Source organism: Amphiura filiformis, chromosome 2 (genome assembly GCF_039555335.1).
Source record: "Amphiura filiformis chromosome 2, Afil_fr2py, whole genome shotgun sequence".
NCBI lineage: Eukaryota > Metazoa > Echinodermata > Ophiuroidea > Amphilepidida > Amphiuridae > Amphiura > Amphiura filiformis.
Genome location: NC_092629.1, coordinates 84008563 through 84028792, shown reverse-complemented (window position 1 = coordinate 84028792; position 20230 = coordinate 84008563). Strand labels below are relative to the sequence as shown.

The 20230-nt window shown below is 37.3% G+C and overlaps 1 protein-coding gene across 2 annotated transcripts; it reads right to left on the bottom strand.

The window, feature by feature from the left end:
* Nucleotides 1–2378: 2378 nt before the first annotated feature.
* Nucleotides 2379–14155, bottom strand: LOC140146715 (uncharacterized). 2 transcript variants are annotated; one of them, XM_072168585.1, is made up of 6 exons: nucleotides 13944–14155; nucleotides 11332–11666; nucleotides 10115–10256; nucleotides 9448–9522; nucleotides 7025–7112; nucleotides 2379–5068 (listed from the first exon to the last, which is right to left on the bottom strand). In XM_072168585.1, the coding sequence occupies exons 1-6, from the start codon at nucleotides 14002–14004 to the stop codon at nucleotides 4519–4521; spliced, it is 1251 nt and encodes a 416-aa protein (XP_072024686.1). In that variant the 5' UTR covers nucleotides 14005–14155; the 3' UTR covers nucleotides 2379–4518. The 2 variants fall into 2 exon arrangements, with proteins under 2 accessions (XP_072024686.1, XP_072024687.1); XM_072168586.1 differs by lacking the exon at nucleotides 13944–14155 and adding an exon at nucleotides 11992–13041.
* Nucleotides 14156–20230: the final 6075 nt, after the last annotated feature.

Below are 20230 nucleotides of genomic sequence, written 5' to 3'. Positions count from 1 at the left end.
CCACCATTTCTAATAAAGAACTTTGGGAATAGGACTCGCTAAATATTTTAACCAGCGAGGTAGGTACCAGGGAATAATCACACGGCTTGGTGGATGCGTCTTCGTTCACTCGTCTCGGCTAGTCCCTCAGATTGGTATTCGGTTTATCGTCTCTTCATCGTTGATTTGGCATGAGTAGGGGCGCTAAAATAAAGTTCTTCATAGAACCAGAGGTTCAACCAGGGACTTATTTAGGCTTTTAGAATCAGCCAAGCACGATTCTTATCACACAAACATGAAAACAATCACAACCACAATTTACGGATATTAAAGTTTTATTTATTACTTACTACATCTTCTTCATTCGGTATGAAACTTTATATTAAAACTAACACGTGAACTAGGAGTAGAACAAACTCCATTATCAAGTAATAATTAGCAAGAATTGTTCTCGCTCTAAAATAAGAAGTTGTGTTCAAATCTTGACGCACACGGAGAGTTTATGGAGAGATGTTAACCATCTGAGTGAATGCCACAGACTACAATTAAACATCCGTTTGCGTCGTCCACAAAACCTCTCTTTACAAAAGACCATTGTGACGTTTAACGATAGTCTAATCGAAATGATACGAGAGAGTGATCTCACTCGAGGTGAATGACACCATAGTTTTGAATAAATAAATAAATAAAAATAGAAGGCACGGGCTATAAAATAATATATCGCCACAACAGTATATATTTCAATGCAAGACTATTTTTACGAGCTACTTACGACTTGGCGTAAGTGCATATACACCAAACACAAGTCAATTAAAGCCGTACAATTTACCGCGAATTTAGGACCGTACAATTTAGACTCTTCTTTTGTCTAGATTAGCACCCAACCCCTCATCTCAAGGTTTTATGTCAAAAATCAATATTTACCAAAACTTACCAAAACGAAAACTGAAATTCACGAGCTTCAAATTATTAGTAACTAACAAAAGGCTAGAATAAAAGATTGGTCACACCTGGGACGCTACCACTTCAGAATAACAATGACTTACAAAAACGGATACGGATACGGAAACAGAAACTGAAAAGATAAAATGACGGCAAGTATTTGAGAAGGAATCAAAAGACATTTTCAGGAGGTTCCTGGAAGCCATCCGGATTAAGAAACAAGGACCTTTGTCTTAATTTAAGACCGATCAAATAACGAGTAGCCTTTTCATATAAAGTATAGTATTGATTCTTCCTTTTCATAGCCAATAATTGGTATTTGTATTTCAGCTACCTCAAACATGTCAAATATTTGGAATTAAATCACAAATCCTCAATCAGGAATGACACGGAAAAACATGCTTAGCAATAAGAGGGTTCCAAAAACAGATTTCTTTGTTTGTCATGATTTTTTTCCCTTGTTCCTGATGCTGCATCAGGCAGTGGTTGGTACAAAGAGAATACCCCATAATCGAAAAGGAATGCAAGGGAACATCAAGGAAAAGTATTGCTGAAATCATGAAATATAGCTGTGCTAGTGTGCTGTCTCGGATATGTTGCCCAGTTGATTGACTCTGGTGCAAGTATAGTCTTAGACGAATATGCATCAGTCTGAATGCCAAACATATAGGGAAGACTAAGCTAAGGTAAGCTAAGGTAACATAAGAACCATTGCAAGTAGAAGGCTGGGTGGGTGTGGCATGTCGAAATCGGGCCAAACCGTTTTTGGCACATATTTATGAGACATGCAATTTTGTGTCAAACTGGAGATACCTTCTGCGGGATAATAACAATTGCACAGTCCCCGGTTTTATAGTAGAGGAAACGAATGTCCAGCTCTTCTTGGCGAAGAGTCCAAATAGGAAAACAATGATCATGATGATTGTCATCAATATATCTCAAACGAAAAAGGTATTATTATTTTCAAGACGGTCCATAAGCAAGTGGTAAAATAGTGCGGTGCACCTCCGCACAAAAGGATTTTAACTAATGGACAAATGAAACAGCATTTTTTTTGCGTCGAAATTTTATACGGTGGTACCATTATTATCATTAATATAGTAGTCGTTCGAAATAGAAGCTTACCTTCTGGATTACGTTGGGCTGCACTCAGTCGCAAACCATGCCAACAAACAATTAACAACACCTGCCACACAAAGGTTACAATTGTCATCTTGAATATCCCTTTTTCTGGTTTTGCAATTATTAATTATTTAAAGAAGAGTGATAACATAATTATACATTATGCTGCTTTTGTGATCGTGATATATCGAGAAGCATCATCTACAACAAGCGCGTGTTCTTGAGCAATGAACATATCCGAAGTTGAACCTGGGATAAAATGCGAATTTAGCAAAACGATGCAAAATAATTGACAGGCAAAAGATAATAAGTTATATTGAATTCATTAGCGTTTATTTATTATGAACGATATAGATAGGTAAAACAATTATTGTAGCAAGCTAGAACTGATGATATGTATACCGTGAAAGCTGTAAGCGCCGAAAGCTAAATTTTCAGCTAAAATAATCGTTTTAGTCTATGCTGCCGGGAGGGTTTTGTCGGTTTGAGGAACTTTATCAAGGTAATAACCGGCAAATCAATGACTGTTGTTGGCAAATATTTTATATTTTATATAATTATTTTTTTCTGAATTGTTATGACAAGAGAAATACTTTGGCGTGGTTTTTGACAAAATCCGAGCTAGGGACACTTTTAGAAATTTTTAACTTACCATTTTCTACGCATGTTTTTCTGATCTAGAAACGTTGAACAGAAGTAGATTTCTTCCGAGGATGCACGATAGAACCTTCACCCAACTGAACTTTATTCGTATTAGCATTACTTTGGACTGCACTCAGTCCCAAAACAATACCAAGAAACTATTAACATTAACGTCAACATCTTTTGGGCACCATATTTTGGGCACTAATTAGCATAATTTATGCTAATTAGGGGGTTTTATGCAAGAGACAAAGTGTCTCTTTGGATGAATTTTTTTCTCTTGCGCCGAACAGTGCCAGAAAGTGTGTAGCTCATACTGCTCAAAAGTTGTAAAACGCTAGATTTTAAAGATGGCGGTCAGCAGCCATCTTGGATTTGAGGGTCAAATTGGCGACATATTCCCAAAACAACCCAAAAAATTAATTCCTTACCCTAATTTAAGCCAATTTGAACCGTTTATATGTATTCTCTGGCAAAATGGTCCAAAAAATAAAAAAATACCATATTTTGGGCACTAAGTAGCATAATTTATGCTAATTAGGAGGTTTTATGCACAAGACAAAGTGTCCCTTTGGATGAATCTTTTTCTCTTGCCCCAAGGAGCATCCATGCCAAGTGGGACCTTTGTACTAAAAATGCAGCTTTGCAGTAAAACTCTCAAGTTATCCTCAGTTGAACCTTGGATGTAAATTTGGCAAAACAATGCAAAGTAATTGACAGCTTAAAGTCAACTTTTTTAACGGCAATTATTTCTATATCAGCAAAATAGACACGTAAAATAATTATAGAGATATGCTGGAACTGTTGATGAGTTTATAGCGTCTAAAACATACAGCTGTAAAAGCTTTTAACGCCAAAACCCCAAAGCAATCCTTTTTAGCCGGGAGGGTTTTCGTCAGTATGAGTAACTGTATCCGGCTATCAGGGTAATAACCGACAAATCAGCGACAAAACCGACACGGCGTGCGGGATACACATACACACACACATACCCCGAGGATCGTACCGTATTAAAACCGCGGGAGTAACATGCATGGGCGCTAGTAGTAAATTCCAATTTTCTATGCTTTACCTCACTTGTTCGGCTCAAAATTAAAAGGGGACATATCTGACAGTAAAAGCTAACATTTTATGGAAAATAAATACTAATCTATTTTTACAGAAATGTTATAATATGGCTTTAAGTGATGCATCAGGTCATAGGATTTGCCATATTGATTTGATTATGCTACACAAGAAGTATTGAAACTGAAGTAAAGCAAAGAAGTATTGAAACTGAAGTAAAAAATTAAAACTGAAACTGAAAATTGCAATTTAATTCAAGCGCCGACGCGATGTTGCCAATGCGTTTCACACCGTCGATGGTGCTCAAGTCGGTCATTTGATGTGTTATGACCATCCCATACGTCATGTACGTACAATGTTATCAATATCGCGTTTGCGTTCGATTAATATTTTGCTCGTGTATAATAAAACGACGGGACATGTTGTTCTATCAATGTTTATACAAAATTTTGGATTTTGTCACAAATACAGCACCTAAAGGATGATGTTTGCAGTGAAGAATTTTGACAAAATTTGAGGGGGTCCTCAGCAAATGTTACAATATGGTTTGAATACTTATTACCTTATTCATTATCTTAAGAGGAACAATTTGAGACAATTTGTATCAAAATCTGACCCAAAAATGTAACCTTTGACCTTGTTACCTGTAACTCAAAAACGGTACATCTCATAGTACATGTACGTCAAACTATACCATTCGTCAATCTTTATGACTTAAAAAGAGTTTTTAACCCGATCTAAACACTTTTTTGTATCTGAATGATTGTATTAATCATCAGCCCCGGCATATATATCATTGTCCTTCCAACCAGTTGAATTCTCATCTTTTTCATCCTCTAAATTATAAAATGTATTATCTTCCCAACCCTCTGTATCGTTGCCGCCATTTTTGTCGCCGTCGTCGTTTGAAAAACTGTCATACGCTGCATTCTCTTCCCAACCTACGCCTTTCTGCGTATCCGAACTAGCGTAGTATAGACTCGTGTCTTCTGGTGCTTCAAATGTTTTACCCTTCGTCTGCGGCTTAGGATAACTATCAGACACCTGTCCGTTGTTACTTTGGGGACTGGATGTTGATTCAACGGACGAATAGTAAATTGCATTAGGGTCATCATCAGTAGCGGATTCTGTGATATCATGGTACAATTCGTCCTGAGGAGGATTCTCCTGATTAGGGTCGACATACACCGGTTGCTTGATACTTGAGTCGGATGGGTGATTCGGTGTGGCATCAAAAACAGACAAGTAGTATGGCTGATTGACTTCGGTTGGTTTAGCTGTAGAGGCAACAGGCTTTGTCTGCTTACCACGTTTAACTCTGGATTGGTGAATGTTAACAAGACACAATACCTAAATTATTATTCTTTCGTATAAAACCAAATTAATACATTACTGGTCTGTAATGGTGTAAAGCCAGTGGTCGCTACCCGCGCACAAGACACTTCATGAGTTAGGTACCACATCGAATTTGGTCCTATAGAAATATCGGTGCCCGGTTAGGTACCGATGACTCTTATACGCTGGCGAAGTTACGTAATAATCGGATTAACTACCACAGCAATGGGTGAAAACAATTTTTGAATATACCGTTCACGTGGTACCTCTGCATTGAACCATATCATGCTGATTACTTGCACATGTAAGATTAGTATCTTTGAAAAGGCCAGTATTGTTTTCAATCTATGATTGCAGACATACACAGGTGATGAGTGTAACCTGCTTGTAGTGCAGCGCGATATGTTCAAAATTGTTTTCACCTATTGCTATGATAATTAATCCGATTAATTACGTAACTTCGCCAGCGTATTATCACACTGGCGATGTAATAAATAGCATACTAACAGCTGCACAGTGTTATTGTTTTTCATTTAAATAAAAACGTATGCATTGTACAAATGTTTAGGGTTACGATAAAAAGTGCCATCGGTACCTATCCTGGCACCGATAGCACTATAGGACCAAAAATTATGTTGTGCCTTATATAGGAACAGATTCGATAGTTAGAAAATTAGTATAATTTATTATTCGGCATTATGCATTCTACTCATTTCATACTTATTCGTTGCATTTCTACATGCATACTAAATTAATGGCCTAGCGCACAGTTGAATACTGTTTGGTTGCACTAAAGTTTAACTATGGCAAATTTGACACTCTGCTTTCCCGCATAATAAACATATCTTCTCATCCAGATTTTAAGTTTCTGGTACTTCAGTGATTAAGGGTGCCCACACTTTCTAATTATACAAAAACCATATAAAATACTTTGAGATAATGCTATTAAGCTTTTTGGTGTAAATCAAAAAAGGATGTGCATTTAGTAATAAGTTTGTAGTGTCAATCACCATGTTTGAAATACATTTGGATATGAACATGAGACTCCGTCCTTTGATTGATTTCAACCCATCGCCATTGCATCTATAAGATAGGGTTGGGCGTATAGATCATTCCCGTGGGTGTCTTCCTGGTTGAAGGTATGCCACAGTGCCATTACGCTCGGAGCTGCTCGGGTAGTTCTGATTTTGGGCGGAAATGCTGCATAGTGAGCAACACTGTGCTGAGTGTAATAACTCGCGCAATAACATAAAGCCAAATACTTTTCGCCAATTATGTGCCGAACAAACTTTAGGTGTTGTGGCTACAGAATGGCGCCCCGTACCCCAATAATGTGAACGGAGTGCGAGAAAATATGCACAGATACTACTAATTTGGTTATAATCAAGTTGAGCATTGAGTTGTGTTCTAAAAACGGTCTTTCAATTATCGTCGCTGGGCGGGAAAAACCTCATATGTACTTTTGGCCCTTGAACACGGATAATGCCTTGTAGGTGTAGACTTTATATTGAATAGTTTGCTTTATCCATGTTCAAGTGCAAAAAGTACATGCAGGAAACATCTCATTTTTTTCTTTTGGGCTTGGAAAATGGATAAAGCAGTGTTGTGGCTACAGAATGTCGCCCCTGTACCCCAATAATGTGAACGGAGTGCGAGAAAATATGCACAGATACTACTAATTTGGTTATAATCAAGTTGAGTTGTGGTCTAAAAACAGTCTTTCAAGTAACTATATTATCGTCGCTGGGCGGGAAAAACCTCATATGTACTTTTGGCCCTTGAACACGGATAAAGCCTTGTTTGTGTAGACTTTACATTGATAGGTTTGCTTCATCCATGTTCAAGGGCAAAAAGTAAATACGAGGTTTTTCCCGCCCAGTGACGTTATGTTGAAATGCGCGCAAAGTCATAAACATTAGTATCGTTAGTTATCATTTACCTTATTAGTTTCAGAGCACACAGGACAGAAATTATGATCAGCATAAGTGCTATTGATGATCCAACTGCGACTCCAATTATCATTGTCCCTGGAAATGGAAACAAACTTGTTATTAAGGTTTTATCCGTTATAAAAAAATGCGCGTCTTTACGTCAAACGACTTAAGCTAATCGTAGATCCATCCTTTGCGCTAATTTTAGTGATAACATTTCCCCCAACACCTTACCCGGGGTAGGACCGACCATCAAAAATGACCATAGAGAGGGGGTTGGTGAGACCCACCATATGTTTCTACAGTAAAATCAATGATTTTTATTTCGCTATTGTAAAACTATTCCAAGAGATACTGAGTTTTTATTTGTTGAAAATCGCATGTTCATAGAGCTTTTAGCCGAGAATCAATTTTGCCTATACTTTTGTACTAGGATTCTCTATGGTACTCTGGCATTTCGGATCCAGTAAGCGAGCTAATTTGACACCTTTATTTTTCTGTGTGTATCACGATTCTGTGATCGTCGTTAATAAGCTACTGAAATATCGGACTGGAAGCTGGGCGTAGCATAATATATAGATTTTTATATTTAGCAGGTGTTTATTAAATTGACTATAATGCAGTGTTACTGATATATTATGAAAAGAAAAACAAAGCAAAAATAATTTGAGCTGTCAAATGTACAAGTTTACATGTACATGTATGTGTCTAGTCTGAATCACTCTCAATTTGGAACAATTTATCTCTCGGGTCTTCCACTGGCCCCAAACGTTTGCCCCTCATCGACGCTTTGGCCCGCTCGGTAATCTACCAAAATATTATGTTTATATTATGTCGCTTATTGCAAAACAGATTTCATTAAATACTTGAACACCGCGCTTCGATTAATAATCTTTGATTAAAAGATAAATGAATTGGATCATTAATTTGACAACAACAAAAAGTATGCAAACAGCTGTAGGCCTATATGTTTTGTCTACGCTGTTCGTGAAAATCGAGTAAGAATTGACCAAGATATGCGCCTCCAAACCCTCAAACCCCAATTTCAACGATCTTCAATAGGAACGCATCGTTGTATTGCACATAAGCACCACGGGCTAATCAATAAAGAACACGGTGTAACAAGCAATAAAATTGCAACTTTGGATTTGGGGGTTTGAGGGTTTGGATGCGCATATCTTGGTTAATTCTTGCTCGATTTTTACGAACAGGATGTCAAATAAGAAAGTAAAGGCCAATTAATAAAATGTTTATTTCAGAATAATCCAAAATTATCAGGTTGTTGAACAGCAAGGATGACTCTAACTGACGAGTTTCTTTTTGTGCCTGGTGTATATCAGAGTGAACCAGCCATCGCTGAACAGAGACGGGGGCCGATACAGCTACCTAGAGTGTACGACCCGATTTTGGGGCCAAGTGTCTGAAAGGTCGCTGACCTCTGGATTGGGTTGCTAGTCTGCTGATGAAAGTCGAAGTGTCGACTGAAAATTCCAGGTACGCAAATTTTTGTTGTGATCAAAGGTTTACACCACTAAATTATGTTTACTACCAACCCAAATGAACTTTCATTCTAAAGTAAACAGCTGTTATTCTATAAAACTTTTTGCAGCAACTCTAGGAGGCGCACGCCCTATAAAATACTGCAATAAACCTTCGCATCCAAGATCATCTCCCCGAGTTCCTGCGGGCTACAATTAGACAACTATAGCAGCAGAATCTTTTACCAGATGAATTCATCATGTTCGTTTTAAGAATAAATGAATCAGGTGTACATTTTGGATTTCCTGACTGACATAATATATCTCACAGATGTATCAGATTTGTAACCTAAGGTGTGTGTTGAAGTTTTCTAAAAAATGTGACGGAATAATTTGCTTCACATAAATTGAAACCATTTAAAGCCTTAATGTACGATCTTTTTAAATTTTTAGATTTTTCATTTATTCTTCCAAAATGATAAAATATATAGTTAATTATGAAAGTTCCCAACACATTTGGACGCGACAAACATTGGAAATTTACAAAGAAACAACATTATAAACTTCACTTCTATCACTCGAAATATCTCGCACTTTTTGGATGAGGACGGAGAGTGCGGCCTCAGAGTTAGTCTCCTACGTAGCCAGTTTGGTTACGCCCCCTCCACATGTGTGGAGGGAGCGTAACCAAACTGGCTTCGTAGGAGACTACAATTTGTGACCATTCCGACATATTATCATAATCTGAAAAATTATGATAACATATCGGACCAACAGAAAATCATCCCGTTTTACTACAAATAGGGCGAATTTGACAGTTTGCTCATATATTTATGTTGGAACATGTGTAAGTATTACAAATATGCCAAAAAATCGGTTTTGAAAAAAATAAAGGTATATTCTGAAAAACGATCGTACATTAAGGCTTTAAATGATGAGAAGTTTTTTCCCACCTGTCGGTGATGTACTTATGTAAGGATTGGTAGTTGCTTTGGCGCTGGTAGTCGTTGCCTGCGATGATGTAACCACTGAAATTGAAGTATATTTAAAATTGAATGAAGAAGGGGATGAAATAAATATGGCTGAAGTGGGATTCGAACCGGCGATCCCTGGATTGCGCTACCATCAGAGCAGGTGGACGGATGTAAGTGAGGAGTTTTTTTTGTTGTGTTTATGTACCCTCCTGTTATAGACGAATCCAATTCCACGCATTCCTACACCTCAATGGCAGCCATTAGCTGGGTCCCTGTCGGCTCTATCTCACCTAAAATGTGAAATGATGCGGCCTTGGAGGGTATTTTAAACTGCATTCTATCACCCGTGTTACACGTAGACAAAAGAATGATGACAGTTTACAACACAAAAGAATCTAACATCGAATTTTAAGCGGGTTTAATCCACCCAATTGGGTACTCACAACACCAGTTTGGTGCATGCGGGGACCCAATAATGGCCGACCAAATCCTGACCATGTCTTGGCTCGTTGGATTCGTCTATAGGCATGTTGTTGTGCTACATATCATTATGCAATATCAATGTTCCATATTTTACACTCTACTGAATTGTAGAGAAAAACTGAAAGGATAAAATTGAGTATCTTAGAAAATAAATATTTCTTACCAGTTCGACAGCCAATAACTTCAAAGCGCAGTGCAACCCAGACCTTCCAATCAGTTGGTACTATCCGCAAATATCTTGTCGTGATTGGCACAGAAAACGTTATATTAACAATTGTATTTATATCTGTGTTTGCTGCGAAAGTCTGGAATGGATATTAAACAGGAAAAATCAACAAATTAATGAACTAAATACTAATAGTACTACTTAATGCACGTTGGTCCACCTATGTGGCCAAACTTGCAGTCAAATACCTGCAGTTCATACATTAACAAATAATTGCACTTTAACACAAGTATCATTCAAGTACGAAGATACAAATTTTTTCCACAAAAGACCTCAATTTTTTAGGGGTTTTGGGGAATTAAATCTAGATCTACAATACGAAAGATCAATGATCGGATCGTCGGCTTTTCCTCACAGCTACATAGCATACTCTTTAAGTAAATATCATTAGATTTAGATTTATAAATTTTAAAAGTTATGTCAAAAATATCAATTTTTAATAATTTGCCATAAAATTTGTATTGTATATCATTATTTGATATCAGAAAGACATTCTTCGTATTCAGAATGTAATTCGATATGTCTGATGTGCTCTCATGTCCCACAAAAATACGGTGCAAACGTTGTTACTAAAGCCCTTAAATCAACGAATCTAACATTTAATTCATCAATTCATTATTATTATTATTAATATTATTTTTGTAATAAATCACCACCGTACTAGATGCAGTGTATGAGTTTTATATAGCGTGAACTAGCTTATTTGCATAACAAGTAATTAGTTTGTTTTATGCCAACACCATATTGAGCAAATGTTACATTCTGTGGATCCATAAACCTATTAACCTAATTTACTTAAAATACGTTTAAAGTGAACATTAATGAAAGTTAATTTTAACCAATCAGAGAACAGTATTTTAATGACGTCATACGAATTCAAAATGCTGTCCATTGAATTCCTCGGGTCATAAACCTCTAGGTAAATAAAATACAATGTTTTCTAGGTACCTTATAGACATTTGTAATTTTGCCACAAATTAGTTCCATCCTATAGCCCACTATGCAGTGGTTAAAGTGACATAAAATTGACGTCATGCATTGCGTCATCAACGTGCGATAATTTAATCTACTCGGTTGTTGTTCTAGTAGTATTGTTATTCTGTTCTGAAAAAAGCTATTATTAGCTATGGTATTATCATAACATTTATTTATACCTTAGGGCTATCCTCTTCCATAATGAATGTCAAAGAATTCTCTGAATCACCACTTTGTATCTGCAGTTTTTTCACCCATTCCCGTTCTCCAAAGTCACCACCACCTTGTGTCTGTACGCCTGCTACGGTGACTAGATCCTGGAATGCAACTTGAATCCAATGGTAGGATGATTTATCCTTGTGCTCCGTCGCCCAGTATCTTGCATTATTTAGTCTGCCTTTCTCTGGGGGTAAAGAATATCCATCACCATCATAAATAGAAGACGCTTTAAGTTGGTCGTCTTTTATAATCCCGCTTTCCATCCCGAGAGGTCCGGTGTTTGGACATATTGCATCTGTAAATTAAAAATAGAAGTCCATGGCTAGGTATGATAAATGCAATGTAGGCCTACGTGTCGTTTTTATTTTTAATAGTACATTGTGATTAAAGATTAAAACTACAAGTGCATTAAAATTTGGCATTTGAAAGTCGACAAAATCATATCCAGTCAAACTGTGTATAACCAGTGCAAGAAAAACTTCGTTTATGGGGAATACAAAATGTAGGCTGTGTACAACATGAAATCTCTTATTTTCATTTTTTGAGGTATGGCCAAACGACAAGGAGCTAGACAGAATTATTAAATGTAATGAAAGCTTACTGTACATGTATATACTTACCTTCAGCGAAAGCAGCCACAAGATGACAAGAGAAATACAATAACATACAAATCACGAACATGATATACTAAAAACCCTCGATACAAAAAGCTCGATTCAATGGTCCTCAATATAATAGAGAGTTGCTAAACTTGAGTGAACACTTGTTTACGATACACCACATGTAATTTATGTAGGAGCACGGTATTTCTTCTAAATTTGCTGTCGTAGACCGACGTCACTTCCTGTCGAGGTCACAACTACTTCCGTAGTGACGGATCTCACAGTTTGCATGGCAACGCTATTTACACTGTACACGTCGATGTTCTGCTGTTTGAAAATCAAGTTTTAGCCATTTCTTATGGGTTTCACTGCCTAGTAAGCTTTTGCGAGATGTTTTCCTTCTGAAATCACAAGGTTGCAGGTCTTAAATATGATTGGTAATTTAAAAATTTGATCTCCATACATTGATACCGCCACACAGTGTCATCGCCCCGATATCTTCATGGCAGAAATCGCCATGGTAGGTTGAATCCACCGCCACGCATGCCATTTTGTATCGACCTGTTTAATAGTTTTGAGTCGCATAATGGGCCGAAGGACATCTGACTAAGGCTACTGACAATAGCCCCGATTAGGCCGGTGACTGACCTCGCTGTGTGTGAGTCGAGCATGGTACGCCATAGGTCATATGCTTTTAGACTACCTCCACGATTGGCCTATACACTGCGCTATATAATTCGGCACATATAAATCAGAATTAGTGTCAGTTTTTGACTCAAGACGCAAGCTTCTTTCTCAAGACGCAAGCTAACGACTATCATATCTGTTCAAATATATATTCAAGTGCAAGGAACCATATCTGGTTTCTTTATACGAAATCATTTACGGGAGATATTCATCATTTTCTACCCCGGTATCCAAAGATTTTCGTCTCATATCAAACTCGTGCATAGTACATTCACGTGTATCGATCCCGGGTATTGATTTTAGTATCTCTGCTGACAAAGTAATTATTAGTCAGGCGATGTCGGTGTGTGCCATTGTGGTTCTCATGAGAGCGTAATCTAATCGCTATGGTAACACTACGTGGTCACCAATGTGACGTCACGTCTACGACAGCGATACTTTTAGATCCTGGTTACATGTAACATTGGTATAAAGATTAGATTTCTTTGGGTTCAGCAGTAGGTGAACTACAAATTCATAATATGAAATTGGTCATTGAATAAACAAAAAAAGTTCAGAATACATTTGCGATCCAAACATGCTTTGTGCATCTCAAATCTAGTTCTGCGACTAAATTGATTTTGAACAGAAAAAATGTTAATTTTCGTATCTTTAGAAAATAGTTACCTGTCTTGCAGAACAACAACATCAAATTAAATCCGCTGTGTGGGAATTGTTTTATAAGATTTTAAATGGGACAAATGTCCAAACAGGGGTTAAAAGTCTAAAAGGTCTGAAAACTGTGTTATTGTCTGTCATATCTCAAGGATTAAAACAATGTATGTAGACTATAGGGCCCAGTATTACATCACAATTAAGTTCAAAGTCATACTTGGGGTATAATTTAAGAATGCTTACATTCGTTTCAAAATAGCCGAGACCACAATTTAACATTGACCTTTTATGCCTATAACTCAAGAACTGTACATCGTAGATAGGTCAAACTATACCTTTTATGAATCCTGATAATGAGAGGAATTCGATTAGATGGGTTTTTTTTTTATCCATACTCGCCCAATTTTGAAATTTGTGTCCTTTTTTTCCTTTTTGGATATGTTGTTCAGGAGTGTGCTTGGAGTTATTAGCAAGCAAAACATTAATATTCCATTTTTGTCTAGCTCATACGTAAATTGACTCGTCTATGTGTATAACAGGAAAGCTCTTATTTTCATATTTTGAGGTATGTCCAAACGACAAGGAGTTGAAGAGAACTGGTGAATGTAATGTAAGCATACTGTACTTACCTTCAGCGAAAGTAGCCACAAGAAGACAAGTGAAATACAATAACAAACCAATCACAAACATCCCTCAGTACAGAAAGCTCATTCAATGAAGTAAGATTTTGCAACACATGTAAACTTAGTATTATTTGTGTCATTATTTCCTGTTCCTCAATATAATACTAGAGAGCTGATAAAATAGAGTGAACACTGGCCAACGCTAAACCGCGCGTAATTTTATGTAGACACAGTACTTTACTAGTTCAAGTTCAATTTTTAACATTTAGTTCCTGGTTCTAGGTAAATATTGGATTCGAGTTCAGCAGTAGGTGAACAACAAGTGGTATGGAATGGCGCATTGAATACACAAAACAACACCATTCAAGTCACCAACCGTGGAATGCGATACAAATTTATTTCTACACTAGTTTTGGTCAGAGAAAATGGTAAATTAAGGTGGTACTACACCCCTGACCAATTTTGTGCTAATATTTGCATTTTTCTCAAAAATTATAACGCATTAGTAAGATATGTATATTATAGGGGCAAGGTCTACTGCGCTGGAAATTTTATTTTAGCACAGACAACAATTGTGGAGTTACAGTCAAAAATGAGGGAAAACAAATATTTTATCAATAAATCAATAACTACTTGTCTTCTGAAACTCCAATGTAGTAACTAGTTTTGTTACCAGTGTTTTATTATTTTTTGAGAAAAATGCAAAAATAGTCACAAATTTATCAAGGGGTGTAGTACCACCTTACGTCAATTGGTATAATAAAGAAATTAAATTTTCTTGTAAAATAGCAAGTGGAAATAGGGCGGGAACGTGGTTTGAATTTCAACGAATAGCGTCAAATAAAAATGACCCTGTAAATGGGTTATTATGTTGACCACATATTTTACTATATTACTATGTATAAGGATCATTTGATTAATGGGGATGCTAAATGGAGAAGATAAAGAAAATAACTCCCTTTGAGGGTCAAAGACGATACAATTATGGTCATTTTAGGGGTCATTTTAATAATTATGATACATACAAATAGGAAAATATCCTCAATGTGGTTAATTTCAACAACGAATAGCGGCAAATAAAAATGACCCTGTGAAGTCCCAAGGATTACAAAATTATGATTAAAACTATAAGACGTAGATAGGGTAAAATATTCCTTCTTTTAATTATTATGACATAATGTATAAGTTGGTACACAAGAATTATTAAGTACCTGTTTTAGAATCTAACCATGGATGATAATGACAAAATATTTATTAAGTTATGTTCACAAATTCCCTTCTTTTTCTTTTTTCCAAAAAGAAAACAAAACATGTACATATCAAAATCCATGGTAAGTCTGTGATATTTATGTTCTTAAAATTAAGTTTCAGTATTGAAGAGTTTCATTTGTAGGATTGTTTCATACGATTGGTGATTTTTTGATACACAAATCCAATGCTTCACTCACTTTTCTGAGATTTCGATGACCGGTTATGTCATCTTGATCACAGATGTCCAGGCTCACTGCCCTTCCCGCCGTGGGACTTGGTAGTCTCATTTCACAGTGCCGCCGTCAAGGGGGGGTAGCCTGGGGGCGTTACCCCGGGGCCGGGGTCCTAGGGGGCCCGTAAAAGTGAATAAAAGATACTTTCCTATGGAGCAGTAAAAGCAAAGAAAACGGACCTCAGGGGCCCGTAAAAGGTTCAGAATAGATACCTTGCAATTAACATAATTAAGGCATTATTTCCTTTTTTGCTTTTTACGGGCCCTCCGAGGTCTTTTTTTTCTTTTTATGGGTCCATTAAGGTATATATCTTTTTATTTTTGCTTATTAAGCTATTTTACATACTCACTAAGGTCTCCTTTCTTTCCTTTACGGGTCTATGGTATCTTTTCTTTGCTTTTTACGGGCCCACTACGGTCTCTTTTCTTTGCCTTTACGGGTCCATTATAAGGTATGTTTTCTTTGCTATTTTACCGCCCATAAAAACCAAACAAAAGTAACGGGCCCGTAAAAAACAAAGAAAAGAGACGTGCTTTTTATAAAAAAAATACAAGATAGCCTTTGAAGCACACACTCTAATAAATAAATCACTTGAATTTACTCTTTGCTTTTGCCAAAATGATCATCCTCGATATAATGAAATCTTCGAGAGATCAGGGAAGTGCAGCTTAATCGTGGGAACACAAATTGCAAATTTTCGCGCGCTTCGCGAGCATTGTGCCCTTCACTTTATTATTTGATCATTTACCTTTAGTTAAAATTGGCAATTCTTCCGCGCTTCGCACGGAGTTTGTTTCAATACGTCCAATCTGGGAGCAAAAGTCACAAATTCGAATCACAAATTTTAGCGCGCTTCGCTCCAAATTGGCTTTAAATTGGCAAATTTGTGGAAGTTGTTCAGAGAAACTTCATCTGGGAGCAAAATACCCTTCAAATTGCAAATTTTTGGGCGCTTCACGCGCATTTGTCTCCTTCAATGTTCATATTTGATTATTGGCAGTTAAACATGCTACTTTCGCCCGCTGCAACATATGTTCAAGGATTTTACACCAACCTCCCTCCCCCATGTTACAATGAAATTTATGTCACTGTTGCCAACCCCCCCCACACACACACACCCACACTTATGAAGTCCGGCACCGCCATCACTGATCATAAGTGCTAGTGCGTTCACATTGCCCCCGGGCCCGTAATGGCTCTCGGCGGCACTGTCATTCCGACAGGTTGGTGATTGGTAAACAGTCCTGTATTCACTATTTATAAATAGCTATTTATATATCACCATGGGGTACATGGGCGCAGCCATTACACAACATCGTATCACCAAAGAGTATCTAGATAAGCATTCACTCCATACAAATGAATAGAAAACAAGATGTCGGTATTCATCAATTTTCACAAAAATGATATGTGTCAAAAATCAGAAGATTGGGGGATTCTGTAACTTACATATGTTATCAGAAACTGATTTTAGAGAAAAGTTACCGAAAGCGTTTTAAAATTTACCGAGCGCCATTCATTTAAAATGTTTTCATTCGGTAAAACACACCAAATTTTGAGCGACTAGTGGCTGAAGTCAACTGCCTTACCATTGAAAAGTACAGGAAGAACACCCACTGTGCTAGAGGTCAATTCTCCAGACATACTGGCGCCCAGCCAAAATGGCAACCTCCATTTCTCTCTATCAAGAATTTATATATTGCTATTTATAAATAGCGAATACAGGACTGGTAAAGCAGCGAGTCAAAGAGGTGATCCAGAGAATACATCCCTATTTCTTGACTCATGGTTTAAAAAAATGCAGAAAAAGTTAAGAGCAGAAGCTACACACTAGAGCCAAAAGAAAGTAATATCTAACAGAACAAAACAAATCCGCCATAACGGACCACATCGCGCAAGAAAACTACGTTATGGACTGGGAGGAGGAAAAGATAATAGACAGACTCGAACCAATTCACTAGAAAAATACATGAAGCTAGTGTGGATCAGGAGAAAGGGCGAAAAAAACCCCCATGAATCGAAACATGTGAATGTATTCTCTGGATCACGTCTTTGACCCGCTGCTTAACCAATCACCAACCAATATCAACCGCTGGATCCTGTTCTGCTCTTAGTTGTTGAGAATTGAGTGGCGGGTCAGTTGTTTGTTGACTCTTCTCTTCAGTTAGACCCACATGTTTTCTATTGGATTGAGATCTGGAGATCTAGCAAGCCACTCCATTCTTTATTGCTTGCTCTTCCAGGAATGCATCTGTGATAATAGCACGATGTGACGGTGCATTATCATCCATCATAGTAAAGTTTGTACCAGCAGCAGCCGCATACGGGACAACGTGTGGTTCCAAAATGTCTTGAATGTATCTCTGTCCATTTAGCTCATCCCTTACAATAACAAGGTCAGTTTTACCATTGGTACTTATACATTATGGTCCCACCTCATCATCAGAGCAAACTCAAAACATTTTCGACATCATTCGCTAAACGTTAGAAAGGTTGCCATAAATCTTTTAAATGTCGGGTTTAAAAGGGTATATAAAGGGTATCAAACGTTTTCATTACATTCAAAAACGTTTTGTGATAACATAGTGTTATTTAAGTGTTGACAAAATATTTGGCAAAATATTAAGAAAATATTAATAAAATTATTAGTAAAAATATTTTAAAATAACATTTTGAAAATATTTTAAAAATATTTTTGTAGTGTGTTTTTATACAAAACGTTTTCTTGACCTTTATATAATCCGACATTTAATGTTATTAAAAATTTTGAACCAAACCAAAAATCCACAATATAACCTGTTAAAAACGTTTTAAAACGTTTTGTATTAATTTTGCTGGAATAACAGCCTTGATGTGAGTTCTCTCCTGGATTCTCCCAACGCTACTCGCACTGTCTACCCATCGCAGTGCTACCTCATCTGTAAAAAGAACATGTGCCATCTTCTTCTGGTCCAGCTGCTGTGATGTCTGGCAAATTTCAGTCGTCCTTCTCGAAAATAGTCTGATGACAAATAGTCTGATGACATAATGATGACGATTGCCATGACTACGAATCGTCTGTGAACTTTTTATCTTTCTTCATTCTTTCTTTTTAACAATCACTTTTACCCAGGGAAGTGAAAGTGGATTGTTGCTTATTTGAAGTTAACATAAAACCAATCTAACTACAAATGCTGTGGTTGTATATTAAACAATCCATACAATTTTCTTAAACAACACTGTTTAAATAATGATAAACATGTAGTTTAAAAAGGTTAATCAACCAGTGGCGTAGATTTCTTTTTGACATTGGGGTGGGGGGGTGGGGTTGGAAAAAATTCTTGAAGTATAGTGAAAGCAGCACCTTTTGGCGACAGAATAAGTTAATGGTATAAATGCGCGCGAAGCGCGCTAAAAATTTTGTTATTTTTAAGCTAAACTGATGAAATATGGCGCAAAAGTGGAATAAATGCGCGCGAAGCGTGCGAAAATTTGTACTTTTGGGGCTAAAATGGACAAATATGAGGTTAATTTGGTCAGAAACTTATATTCAGGCGTCAACATTGGGGGGATGATTGTATGGAGCATCCCCCCTGGCAAAATATTGGGGGGGGGGGGATAAATCCCCCATCCCCCGGGATCTACGCCTATGTAATCAACCTAATGTTTAGACTTTATTTCCCATATTTCATATATGGGATTTCATAGCCTGATGCGTCGACATGAGCCGATGAGTAGTTCGGAGGAACATAATATGTGGAGTATGATACAGGTAGATCTCCTGGAAGTTCTAGGCTAGATGTGTCGTTGGGTGGATGCTGCAATGAACCGTCGTAGAAGGAACATATGTGGAGTATGATACAGGGAGATGTACAGGAAGTTCTGGGCCAGATGTGTCGTTGAGTGGATGCTGCAATGAATCGTTCGTAGAAGGAACATATGTAGAGTATGATACAGGGAGATGTACAGGACGTTCTGGGCCAGATGTGTCACTGGCTGGAAGCTGCGATGAATCGTCCGTTGGCGTATGGTTCTGGAGTTTCTAGACGTTCTAGGTTCTTTCGCCTGAAAATAAAGTAAAATAAAAGTTAAAATTGTATCGTTCGTAATGCGTAACTTACCCCGTAACAAGTTTGTAACGTGGCAGTGCGTAAAGTATGCTGACAACTAATTCGTGGTGTTGGTTGTGTATGTTGGTGGTGTGCGTGTGTGAGGGAGGTTGGTTGGACTTATGGGTGTGCGCGTTGGACATATTTAGTTGCCCGTCGTGGTCTTAAAAGCCATTTAAGACCATGACCACATTTGCTAGAATAGTAAAAAAGTCCTGGCTTGCATTTAATTGGCGTAGGAGCTATTGTCATATAGTATAGAGGTTGGCCTCGACTGGCGACACATTTCGACATAGCGACATAATTATGTTGCTTGTAAATGGCACTACGAAAACAGAAATAAGTTGTTTTGTTTTAACACATGTGACATCCAGTTGTTTTGAGGACAAACCGCAGCAATTCCAATACATTCTCCAATCGTGATTTTACAAATGACTTGATCAATTTATCAATGGGCGTGTTCGTAAATGTTAAACAGAGATACCACATATAAGAAAATTGATTGATGAGTTTCAATCCGGCTGGCCAACTCCGGACGTCAATGGGTGTATAATTGTCGCTCAGGAAGTGCATTTTTAAATGAAAAGGTCCATAACTACTCAGAGAACTTGATCAGTTTCTTTTACGTACGTTCCGAGCGTTTATTGTTGTAGCATGTCTGAAGTGTTTGGCATGCAGTATCCATAAAACACACTTTATGAATCACGTTATAACATTCAGA